At 45.6% G+C, this 13,374-nt stretch overlaps 1 protein-coding gene across 1 annotated transcript in view; it reads left to right on the forward strand.

Moving 5' to 3' along the window:
* LOC138853818 (uncharacterized) overlaps positions 1-13,028 on the forward strand; it is a 34,129-nt gene extending 21,101 nt beyond the window's left edge. Inside the window, exons 3-8 of the mRNA XM_070092877.1 lie at positions 4,776-4,953; positions 5,552-5,643; positions 6,309-6,487; positions 6,951-8,103; positions 9,411-9,571; positions 10,616-13,028. Of these exons, the coding sequence (XP_069948978.1) occupies positions 4,776-4,953; positions 5,552-5,643; positions 6,309-6,487; positions 6,951-8,103; positions 9,411-9,571; positions 10,616-10,838 (1,986 nt within the window). The 3' untranslated portion in view covers positions 10,839-13,028. The remainder of the gene's footprint in view (positions 1-4,775; positions 4,954-5,551; positions 5,644-6,308; positions 6,488-6,950; positions 8,104-9,410; positions 9,572-10,615) is intronic.
* The last annotated feature ends 346 nt before the right edge of the window (positions 13,029-13,374 follow it).

A 13,374-nucleotide genomic window follows, 5' to 3' on the forward strand; every position in this document is an offset into this window, starting at 1 on the left:
AAGCCTCAGCCTGCCTTGTTTGTGTGGGTGTTAGGTGAAGTCTTGGCCTGCCTCTCGTCTCCTGTGCCTATATTTATGCTCCTCATATCGTTTACACCATACATGTCTAAATCATATTAAATCATTAACAGTGACCTATATTCATTTAAATTAAGAATTACTATTGCTATTATAATTAAAATAATAAATAGGTACTCTTTCTCATTAAGTAACTTTTAATTTGTCTCGCAGTTATGTTTCAAGAGGAAATTTTACATACGCATAAAACTGCGATATACTGCCAAAAAAAATCCATTTGAGACCTAGTGTAAGGAGCATTGCAATTATATTTTATATAGTTTATCATTATTAAAAATCTAGCAATTATAGATTTGTTTTCCTTCTTGTCATTATAAGTCTGACTTATTAACTGGCAGTTCTGAGGCCTTAAAATACGACACACAACCCAGTACTATATGGATAATAATGTACTGGTGTTGGTGAAACTGGGGCAACAAGCCACGTAATGCACAGAAAAATATTATAACGATGTTTGGCATTGGGATTGAGCTTTATAAAGTCTGATAAACCCCTGGCAAACTTCAATCCTTAGCAAAGCGTCGTCTGAAATAAAGGCTAGCTTTGCATTACTTTTCTTAATGACCAGAAAATTCAAAATTAAGTTCTTCTAATACACAAGTCATGTATTCCCAGGATCCACAGGCCACACCCTGGGTCCAGTACTCTACGGTCTGCTACTCTCATATTTAACTATCCGAAGTAGATATCTACTGCAGCAATGTATTTATGTCAGGATTTTTTATCGAGCTTTCCGTCTTATTTTAGTAATTGCTTTTATAATTAGCCTCCTCGTGTAATTAGTGCCGATTTGTATTACCAAATGTAGGAGGTGTTTACTGTATACAAGGTAAATCTGAAATACATAAATGTATAATATACTGATCTAAATAGGACTATATATGGGAGTCTAGTGGGAAGCCATGGATGCTTTCTGCTGGTGTAGGAGGTGGTGGTGAGTGTAGCAGCATCACCACCAGTACCACCACCTCCAGCAGCACCGTCACCAGTATCAACCCCAGCAGCAGCAGGACCATCACCGCCAGCAGCACCACCACCACCACCGCCAGAAGCTGCAGCACCACCACCGTCAGTAGAACTACCACCTCCAGCATCACCGCCACCAGTACAAACCCCCAGCAGCACCATCACCACCAGCAGCAGCACCACCACCACCGCCAGCAGCACCACCACCACCACCGCCAGCAGCAGCACCACCGCCACCGCCAGCAGCAGCACCACCACCACCGCCAGAATCAGCAGCACCACCACCGTCAGCAGGACTACCACCTCCAGCATCACCGCCACCAGTACAAACCCCAGCAGCACCATCACCAGCAGCAGCAGCACCACCACCACCGCCAGCAGCAGCACCACCACCACCGCCAGCAGCAGCACCACCACCACCGCCAGTAGCAGCACCACCACCACCACCAGCAGCAGCACCACCGCCAGCAGCAGCAGCACCACCACCGCCAGCAGCAGCACCACCGCCAGCAGCAGAACTACCACCTCCAGCAGCACCGCCACCAGTACAAACCCCAGCAGCAGCACCACCACCACCGCCAGCAGCAGCACCACAACCACCGCCAGCAGCAGCACCACCGCCAGCAGCAGCACCACCACCAGCACCACCACCGCCAGCAGCAGCACCACCACCGCCAGCAGCAGCACCACCACCACCGCCAGCAGCAGCACCACCGCCAGCAGCAGCACCACCACCACCGCCAGCAGCAGCAGCACCACCACCTCCAGCAGCAGCACCACCGCCAGCAGCACCACCGCCAGCAGTAGCACCACCGCCAGCAGCAGCACCACCACCACCGCCAGCAGCAGCACCACCACTACCGCCAGCAGCACTACCACCAGTACCAACCCCAGCAGCACCACCACCACCACCGCCAGCAGCAGCAGCACCACCACCACCGCCAGCAGCAGCACCACCACCACCGCCAGCAGCAGCACCACCGCCAGCAGCAGCACCACCACCACCGCCAGCAGCAGCACCACCGCCAGCAGCAGCACCACCGCCAGCAGCAGCACCACCACTACCGCCAGCAGCACTACCACCAGTACCAACCCCAGCACCACCACCACCACCGCCAGCAGCAGCACCACCACCACCGCCAGCAGCAGCAGCACCACCACCACCGCCAGCAGCACCACCGCCAGCAGCAGCACCACCGCCAGCAGCAGCACCACCACTACCGCCAGCAGCAGCACCACCGCCAGCAACAGCAGCACCACCACCGCCAGCAGCAACACCACCGCCAGCAGCAACACCACCGCCAGCAGCAGCACCACCACCACCGCCAGCAGCAGCACCACCGCCAGCAGCACCACCACCACCGCCAGCAGCAGCAGCACCACCACCACCGCGAGCAGCAGCACCACCACCACCGCCAGCAGCAGCACCACCGCCAGCAGCAGCACCACCACCGCCAGCAGCAGCACCACCACCACCGCCAGCAGCAGCACCACCGCCAGCAGCAGCACCACCACCACCGCCAGCAGCAGCAGCACCACCACCGCCAGCAGCACCACCACCGCCAGCAGCAGCACCACCACCACCGCCAGCAGCAGCACCACCACCACCGCCAGCAGCAGCACCACCGCCAGCAGCACCACCACCACCGCCAGCAGCAGCAACACCACCACCGCCAGCAGCAGCAGCACCACCACCACCGCCAGCAGCAGCACCACCGCCAGCAGCAGCACCACCACCGCCAGCAGCAGCAGCTCCACCACCGCCAGCAGCAGCACCACCGCCAGCAGCAGCACCACCACCACCGCCAGCAGCAGCACCACCACCAGCAGCAGCACCACCGCCAGCAGCAGCACCACCACCGCCAGCAGCAGCAGCACCACCACCACCGCCAGCAGCAGCAGCACCACCACCACCGCCAGCAGCAGCACCACCACCACCGCCAGCAGCAGCACCACCGCCAGCAGCAGCACCACCACCACCGCCAGCAGCAGCAGCAGCACCACCACCGCCAGCAGCAGCACCACCGCCAGCAGCAGCACCACCGCCAGCAGCACCACCACCACCACCGCCAGCAGCAGCAGCAGCACCACCACTACCACCAGCAGCACTACCACCAGTACCAACCCCAGCAGCACCACCAGTACCCTCCACCAAAGGGAGCCACCGTGGCCCAGCTGTCGACGCCTTCACTACACTTATTCGCACCACAACCTCCCACCCGCACACCTGACACCCCGCGTCCTCATCCTTGACCACGGCACCGACTTTGCAACATAAATGCCATTGTTTCCCTCACGAGTCGTTTTCGATCCTAAAATATAGGTACATAACATCATAAACCATAAATATACTTGCAAAAAATGTAAATTTTATATTTTTGTCTTCTATAAAAAATATATTATTTATGTATATAGAGAGAAAGTTAATATATTCGGACGAGGTGGCTTACAATAAAGGCTTGCTCATTATAGCACAGGAATTGTTCGCTTTGAACACCATTCTTATTAGTTATCATGGTGGATATATAATACCAGATCTTGTGATAAAACAAACATTAAATCGCTAACACCACAGTAATATATTTATTAGTTAGGATTACTTGCGGCTTGCCTAACCTATTATATATAATTCTTCAATGCTAAATGCTCAAGTCTAACAAGTTGCTCCTGGTCACCTAGCAGTAAGTAGGTACCTGGGTGTTAGTTTACTGTTATGGATGGCATCCTTATGGTTATATCTCAAAGAGCTGGAGTTTAACATATCACTATATGTTCAACTGTGGTCAGAAAGTATTTCTTCAATTTTTTCGGACCTTATGAGGATTATTTAGTTTTTGTCTGGGTAACCAGGTGAAAGTAAGTGGTTCCCTTGATGCTAGTGAAGGGAGGTCGATTCCTTGATACTGGTGAAGGAAGCTTAAGAAAGGACCTTAAGTTACCTACTCGTAAGTTACCTACTCCTTTTAAGTTACCTACTCCTTCGCATTACATGATTACCTTCCTTTCCCACGGCGTTGTATCACCTCTATTAGTTTAACGCTTACCATTAATACAGTAATAATTCTCTGGTTAGTGCCGTTCCCGGGCGGCCTTAATTATAAGCTGCTGTCAGTGGTACGAGACGCTTCCCTGTGTTCCACCTCTATGACTAGGTCTCGCTCTACAAGCTATCTTCAAGTCAGTACCAATATGAATGGGTAATGGGTATTTGTATGAAGCTATAGAGATCGGGATTGCCGAAATATATGCAGCATTCTTACAGTAAGAACAAGATAGCACATAATTAGCATTGTTGCGTAAGTAATACAACTTTGTAACACTTGTCTCTCAGTGTAAGTGTAACTAACAAATAGCGAGCTACAAGTTACAGTTAACCCATAAATTAGCCATGGAATCTAGGCCACGTTTTGGTCCGCACTGGACCATTATAAACTCAAGTTATCCTTAATATTTCGAGAGGCTGACCGGCAAACTAGCGGAAGCTTCGGTCATGTGTCCACTTCAGGAGGATTTGCGCTGTTTCTTGATTAATCTTACCCAGCTTAACCTATCAAGTCACTTTCAACCTGATAATGGTCTGGACCTTTCTAACATGTGAACTAATTGCAAATTGTTCTAGCCAGGGTATTATACCTGCATTGTATGTTGTACTGCAGGATGAGGTCAGAACAAGCCTACGAGGCTGGGCAACTAGCCAGGGTATTGAGGCTATATTATTCATTGCGTTGCAGTATGAGGTCGGGTACAAGCCTGCGAGGTTGGGCAACTGGGAGGTGGGGCGGACGTTTCCTGAGCGCCCCAGACATCGTCGGGGTCCCACCAAGGTCATCGCAGACGACCGAGGTCACCTCCTGCCAGGGGTGCCCCGCACACACGCCTCACCATGGGGACCTCTAACGCAGGCCATAGGTATGTATGGGACTCCCTCATGCAAGCCATAGGTATGTATGGGACTCCCTCATGCAAGCCATAGGTATGTATGGGACTCCCTCATGCAAGCCATAAGTATGTATGGGCACCTCATTCATGTCATAGGTATGTATGGGACCCCTCATACATGTCATAGGTATGTATGGGATCCCTCATACATGTCATAGGTATGTATGGACTCCTCATTCGTGTCATAGGTATGTATGGGACCCCTCATACATGTCATAGGCATGTATGGATTCCTCATGCATGTCATAGGCATGTATGGACTCCTCATGCATGTCATAGGCATGTATGGACTCCTCATTCATGTCATAGGCATGTATGGTATCCTCACTTTAGTATAAGTCACGTCACACAGGTTATTGATATGTATGAGGTCCTCTTGCAGGTTGTGGGTAAATCTGTAACTACTTCCCAGGTCATCTGTATATCTAGCAGTTGTTAGCTATAACTGGTGGTTCTCACTCTGTGTTCCTACTGATGCTTGGGATAGTGATGCTCTGTCATTCAGTGAATGGTAACTATAAGTTGTGTCATCCAGCAGATGGTAAGTAACAAGTGTTATTTCGTGCAGATCCCAACGTACTGGAGAGACAGCGTCGTCACAACGACCACACACCACCACAACCACCACCACCCTCCGTCCCTGAGTCTGACGACCACCACGTGAGTCGTGCTCAAATTTTGTACTGATTGACTCATACATATATAATTTTGTGCTTTTCTACCATCCTTTACACTTTCTGATTTCCCCCTCCCCCCCACACACACATACATACATATATATATATATATATATATATATATATATATATATATATATATATATATATATATATATATATATATATATATATATATATATATATATATATATATATATATATATATATATATATATATATATTGTGTGTGTGTGTATGTGTGTACTCAATTGTACTCACCCAATTATGGTTACAGGGGTCGAGTCGTAGTTCCTAGCCCCACCTCTTTACTGATCGCTAATAGGTCCACTTTCTCCCTGCTCCATGAGCATTATCACACCTCTTCTTAAAGTTATGTATGGATCTCCTGTGTGTGTGTATGCGTGTGTGTGTGCGTGTGTGTGTGTGTGTGCGTGTGCGTGTGCGTGTGCGTGTGTGTGTGCGTGTGTGTGTGCGTGTGTGTGTGTGTGTGTGTGTGTGTGTGTGTGTGTGTGTGTGTGTGTGTGTGTGTGTGTGTGTGTGTGTGTGTGTGTGTGTGTGTGTGTGTGTGTGTGTGTGTAATTTGTATTAACACATCGGCCGTTGAATTACATTGTCTAACCTGTTGCCTCATGCTTGCTGGTTCAGGAGGATGGTGGTGATGAGGGAGGGCTACAGATCACTGGTGAGAGGCTGCACTCAGCCACACGCGGCAGGGATGCTGACGACCCCCGACCACAACACCAGCAGGACATTTACACAGCCTCCGGTACCATCACTCCTGCTTCTTTCAGGAAACCCGTTAAGGTCTCCACTCCGACTGCCAGGTAATGTGTAATTTTCCTCGCTCCTTCAGCCTCCTCCTGGTTGCAGTGAGGAAGAGGCTGAAGATATGTCATATTCGAGGGCGTTGTGTCGTAAATGTATATATTATATAAAGGGTTCGGAGCGTGGAGATTGGAAGATGGTGTTGGGTGAACAAAGTGCTGAAGATGGGTTTTTGAGGTAGTTTGGGAACTTAGAGAAGAATTTGAGCGATTAGCGGGTTTCTTTGAACGCATTAGATCAGACTGAATGGATATAAGTATTATTTTATGATTTGACGTGCTGTTGGAGTGTAAGCAAGGTAACACTTGTGAAGAGATTCGTAGAATAAGCCAAGTCAGTAAGTTTTGGCTACAGAAGAGGAGAGAGATATAAAACATCAATGCAAATAGATCGTTTATTATTGTTTCAGCGTTTATCGTTTATCTTCATGCTGTAACTTAACAATATTTGTTTTTATCGCAGAAGCTGTGATAAGGCAGCAGTAGCGGGATCACGTAGCTCTTCCGCGTCGACACCAAGCCACGAGAAGATCCTTCAGGAGGCAGCTCACCTGCCTGCGGACACAGTGGAGGATGCTCTGCTGCCTCGCCGACCGGAGGAGGAGCTGGTAGAGTTAACAGGTTCCCGCGCCCTCGCCATCCGTCTTGTAGACCACCCAGCACCCACCAACTGTACCAAATATGTCGTTCTTCGGCCTAATACCGCGCCCTCGCCTGCACCGGCTGCTAAGCCTCCACTACTGCCGAAGCGACCAAAAACTGCCAAGATCATCAGGAAAGTTCCTGAGATTGAATTCGCTTTAAAGTGGGATCTTAAGGAAAACGACATCATGGAAGAAGAAGAGGACGAAGCTATCGAAGTTGTCTCACTGAAGAAGACCAAGTCTCGTGAACCTCCAACACCACGGTCCGTGAGCTCTGTCGACTCCGGGGTTCACATACCTAAGACGGCGTGGAACGACGGGCCAGACACACGCGAACTAGCATCGAAGTTAAAATCCCTTGAAATAAATCAAGAGACCACATCCGAGGCGTCTTCGTCACACAAGAAAACTCAAGAACCAGAGTCGGGTTACGGCACTCCCAAGTCACGGGACTCTCGAGGCAGCCTGCCATCTGTGGGCTCCAGGGCCAGCTCCGGAAAGGCCAGTGTAAAGGTTTCTCTCAAAATCGGGAGTACCACTCCAGACAGCGAGAATGGCAGACGCCGAATATCCATAGATTCCCAGAGGTTAGCCCAAGAGAGTCCCAAGTCAACACCGAAGTCTAGGATAGCTTCCCCGAGTGTGGGAAAACATACCCCGAAATCTTCTAAAGAATCCAGCAGAAGCACTGAGATCCACAGTTCACGGAAGGTTTCAAAACCCCCAAGTCCTCGTGAAAAGAAACAAATGGACCCTCAACTTCGAGATCCTCTAGCAATTATGGAAACAATGGATTCAGTGTTCCACACTGTTCCACTGCGGGACACAGGACGAGGAACCCACACGCACAGGAGCACCACGGTGGAGAAGCAGCAGGTTGTAGCAGCCACGCAGACAGAGGAGGCGGCTGCTGAGCCATTTGTTAAACGTTCAGAAGAGGACGCTATAGGGAGTGCGCCACATGAAACAAAGGTATAATGTTACAAAATTGTATAATGATAAATTAAAATCCAGTGAAAACATCCTTATTATGTATTCAGTATATTCCTGATTTACAAAATTTTAATAACACTTTTCATCTTTTGGGTATTAAACTCACATTCTGTCAACTTAAATTTCTTCGTAGCAGTCTGGTTCATTGCTTTCTGCTCCTCTTGCTCTGTTCATTGTAGGGTAAAATGGACTGCTGCTCATTTATTCACAGATATATAGAACACATAAGTATTCAACTTGGTGATATCTAAACAGCTCTTTTCTGTTATGTTAAGAGACCATAGGGATCCTATAAGTTGGTCCTCAGCCACAACTAATCTATCCGTCTTCTAGCCTTCACAGAAGCCGTTTGTTAATTTTCCCTTAAACACTCCGAATTTTAGTCCCTGTTTAGTTTCTCTTGCTTCTTGCTTTTCCTGATGCATTGTCATATACTCTCCAGGACACTCGTGACTTGATATGATCTTGGTATTCTTCTCACCTGACCAGCCATCTCCTAAACTCTTCAGCTGATCGGACTTCTGGCTTTCTTGCCTTTTTCCTCTCAGTAGTGAACTGATAATGGCCCAAAATGAACCGAAACATCACCTAAAAATTTATCTCCAATTTCTGTCATTTGTGAAAGGTTCAGTCTGTTGGTTACAAAGATAAAGTAATGCTGAAATCTACGTTATGTATAACCTTTAGGTATAATTTAATCCCTTGTAGAATTATACATTTAAGTAACTTTCAACGTAGATCCCTACGGGTTAATATGGAAAATATTAAGTTCAGCGTGCACTTACCGACATGAACGCCTCAGTGTTTATGCTTCCTTCTACCACAAAGATTACACCAGAGTCACAAGCTGAGGAACAACTTATTTTTATATTATACTGAAATTAGCAGATAAAAAAAAATTTTTGTTCACTCGGACGGTTTATAATTTTCCCTACAATTTCAAAATGACACCAGTAATAGATATTTCATTGCCGAACACAGTCAGATAATATGTTGGCACTACTATTTTGTAGTTACCTTCACTGATCCTGTTGCTGGTATTAGCTCCTTTGTATTATTGACATCTTCATTATTGATACTTCTACTGCTAAGAGAATCTATCGGGTTATATAGTTGTAGTTATTATTGTTGGTTTGATAAATGCTCTTGCTATTATGTTGTGACTGACTGTCTACTCTTGTTATTATATTGTGACTGACTGTCTTTGGCCGTGACAGACTTCAGTGACCCATACGGGTATAGTATTGTGCTGTGAATATAATAATAATGTGTGGTGACTCGTACAGGTGCGACACAACCATCCGGGTCACCTGAGGTCCAGGAACTGTCTAGCATGTGAGATGAAAGCCATGGAGGAGCCGCCCAAGAAGTTCCTGGGACCTTCAGACTACAAGCCAGCCTTCAAAGCTGGCAAAGTGCACCCACACACAGTCGTCAACAAGCCCAAGTGTGTAGCTGTGACTGATGGTTATAATATAATCTCTCGAAGTTTATGGGACACAGAAAGCGCCTTCTCAAAAAATTATATATATATATATATATATATATATATATATATATATATATATATATATATATATATATATATATATATATATATATATATATATATATATGTGTGTGTGTGTGTGTATTCTGTCTATTAATAAAGTACATATATAACATATAAATTATAAGGGGTGGTAGAAGAAAATATTTAAACAGCTCCGGGGAGAACCTTGAGTTTTCCCTGAGGTGCGTTTATTGTTTTCTGTGAGGATGAGGGTCCCCAGTAAAGTTCCAGAGGTGGTACCTCCCTATTATTTAAGTAATATATATATATATATATATATATATATATATATATATATATATATATATATATATATATATATATATATATACATATACATGTATACAATGAAGGATGAGTTGCATTAAGGAAGCACTCAGGTAATTTACCAGGGTGTAATTAATCCTTCATTGTATACGTACATAAATTCAAAGTTCTGATCAACATTTACTCCGTCCCACAAACGTTTAACCTGATATGATCATAATATATAATTCCTTAAGTGTAGAGATCCTTAACGGAACCTGGCATATCATTCATGAATCATAATAAATAAATACCAAAAAGGCACAATACCGTGATGGGAACAATGCGCAAATAACTGGCACATAGGAGAGAGGAGCTTACAACCACGTTTCGGTCCGACTTGTAAATGGTCCAAGCCGGACCGTAACGTCGTCGTAAGCTCCTCTCCCCTACGTGCGGGTTATCTGTGAATCATAGTACTGCGATGGAATCCTACAACAACATTCATAAAAACATATAAGGTTTTCACATGAATTGTAATATCATGTTGATGTAGTCTGTGTATATGACCTTGAAATAGCTTCGTAATAACTGTGGGTTTTCTCCACCAGACTAAGGTGTCTTCTGTTACATAATGATTTTAGAATTTAATTTGTTACTCATCTGACTGTTGACACTGGTGTCTTGCTTCAGATACATCCGTCAGAGTGAGAGATACAACGCAAGGCTGCGGGCCCGTCACGAGCCTCCCAGGTATTGGCCCATCAACACCCTCAGCTCGCCCTTCTGCAACCGCTCAGGGTACGGCCAGGACCAGTACCCTGACCACATGCGTCTCCGCACAACCTACGGCATGGCCCACACAACCAGCGTCAAGCCCGTCCACACTGCTCTTATCAACAAGCTCTATCTATAACCTACACGGCTCCGCACGTATCATGATATGGTGTGTTGGCTTTGCTAGGTTCAGAGAGCGGTGGTAATGAAACCAAGTTTACGCGTGAATATAGACACGACCAGTGTATGTCTGCTTGTGCAACTCTATGTGTGGAGGTTTAAGTTGTGAGACACTGCGTGTGCAACAACAGTAAAGTATCTTGCGCGAGAGTAGCATGTAAGACAACCAAGTGATGCACATAGTTTTATTGATCCGTTGATTTTAGCAGTGAAAATTTGTAAAATGACGAAATAAAGTCACGAAATAAATGGCATCAGAAGAAGGCATCCGTAAGATGCTGCAAGGAAATTACAAAGTAAAAACAAATCTATGACTGAATCATGTCACTAACAACAACTTTCCCAGTGAAAGTGATAATACCTGTTAATTGCCTTTCAAATTCCGATTTTTATGTACGCAAATGATTTTATGCGAGCGAGAGTGGACGCAGAAACAAGCCATTAAAGTGTTCATTATTTACCTATTTACCAGCATTTTATTTTAGTGTTGTGGGGTGAAGCCGAGTGTATCTCCTCAGTGTTGTGGGAGATCCTGTGTCTTGTCTGCTGAATATACGTCCCCCTTAACCCATGACTGAAATATTGACGTCCACAACTAGACATTTATTGCAAAATTAAAATCATATATATATGAACTAATTTTACCAACATAAATGTCGATTTATTTTTCTTTGCCTCTCCTAAACCGACTCGTGTTATATGAAATTTTTAATTAACGTAACATTTGGGTCTCATAACACTATAAACTTAATCACATGCCATCTAGCATAGCTCAAATATTCTTAGGTTATAGGGTTTCGGGGAACTTTTAGCTAACAGACAAGTTATGTAAAATATCTAACGGAAGCCTCTTCTCTTAACTCGATGTCCCCAGCACTGCTCAGTAATCTTTTGGAGATACTCAAATTATTTATGAGCAACTCCTCAGAAGCAACGATGGGAAAAGGAATAATTGTATCCCCCTTGCCTCCGGCTACTTCCTCCGAAAATCTTATAAATACGGTCACGCAGAGGTGATCGATTTAGGAGCAGACGTGTCCTCGATGAGTCGTGGGAACCGCAGAGAGAATGACACTATCAGACACCCAAGATGGTAACTCTCTGCCACAGAGTCTCCTGGATAAACCATAGTGATCACCATGGTAATGGTCAAGCACCAGTACCCACTGATCAGTTGCTTTGGGAGCCATATTCTCTCCCCTCTCTGGCTCAGAAGAATGCAAATTAATAGGACCGTCGAACGGTCCTAGAAACGAGGAAAGTAGGCTTTGGCAGTAATCCTCGGCAGTCAGCAGTGACAGGTGATTTGCAGTTCTGGGAAAATATTCGGCACACAACCGAAAGGACCCAGTTTTGATTTCCGGACAGGACAAGTCTGATTACTCTCACTGTCCCTGTTCACTTAGCAGAAATAGGATACCTTGGAGTTAGCTGACTGCTATTGACCCCTTCCTAGGAAAGAGAACCGAAAGGATGCCAAGGGAAATAAGCTACTTTGTTTGACTTTCTCGAGTCATAGTTTGCTAATAATTCTCTGGGGCTAATAATCCGAAAATAATCCTCTGCTCTCTACGGTGATTTCAGTCGGCTGGCAGCAGTTGCTTGACGGGGGCCTCGCCTGAGCTGGAGGCTTTCCGTTCAGTTTATGATGTGTGTAAACTGAGGCAGGATGGCGTCTGGTTCCTCATCCCCGCTTGACCTTGAGGTTCCATAACGAATTGAGGAAAATGGATCTCTGGCTGCGTCTCACTGGTTCACCCACACTGCCAGCAATTAAGTGATAGTGGATACAGCAGTCTTCTATACACAGGTGATAGTGGATACAGCAGTCTTCTATACACAAGTGATAGTGACTACAGCAGTCTACTATACACAAGTGATAGTGGCTACAGCAGTCTTCTATACACAAGTGATAGTGAATACAGCAGTCTCTTATACATCAATTAGAAGCCAGATAATAATTTTCCAATCTTTTTTATTGAATCTCAACGGCTTCGCTGAACTCGGGATCAAAGTGCAAACTATAACAAATTGAACATCTTAGTACAACACTAGTTTCTTATACAAGTTACAGAAGAGTGTGTACATTACCACATGTTTATAGCCTAACTTAAACTGGTTGTATAAAACTACATTACTGTGGATGGTTGTAACGATAACGATTTTAATTTTTTTAAACTTTAATAAATCTCATTGTTTGATGTTTTTATAGACCCTTCATGTATTGTGCCCGCAACACCGCAGATGCACTAATAATCTTAATATTTTCTCATCATGTTTCTTACTCAGTTCAGCTTACATTCTAAGACGGTATCCTACCTCATCTTATTTCAAAGCTAAGTCATGTCTAAGGTATTCTACCACCTCTCAAGAGGCCAACAATAAGTCTGCTAACACGTGAACAGATTTATCATGTCTCGCATAACCCAGGAATCAAGCTTGGGGTTTTTCGATTCTGAAGTGAATGTTACCATTGGGCTATATATCACTTAAGT

Source organism: Cherax quadricarinatus, chromosome 41 (genome assembly GCF_038502225.1).
Source record: "Cherax quadricarinatus isolate ZL_2023a chromosome 41, ASM3850222v1, whole genome shotgun sequence".
In the NCBI taxonomy this organism is placed as follows: domain Eukaryota; kingdom Metazoa; phylum Arthropoda; class Malacostraca; order Decapoda; family Parastacidae; genus Cherax; species Cherax quadricarinatus.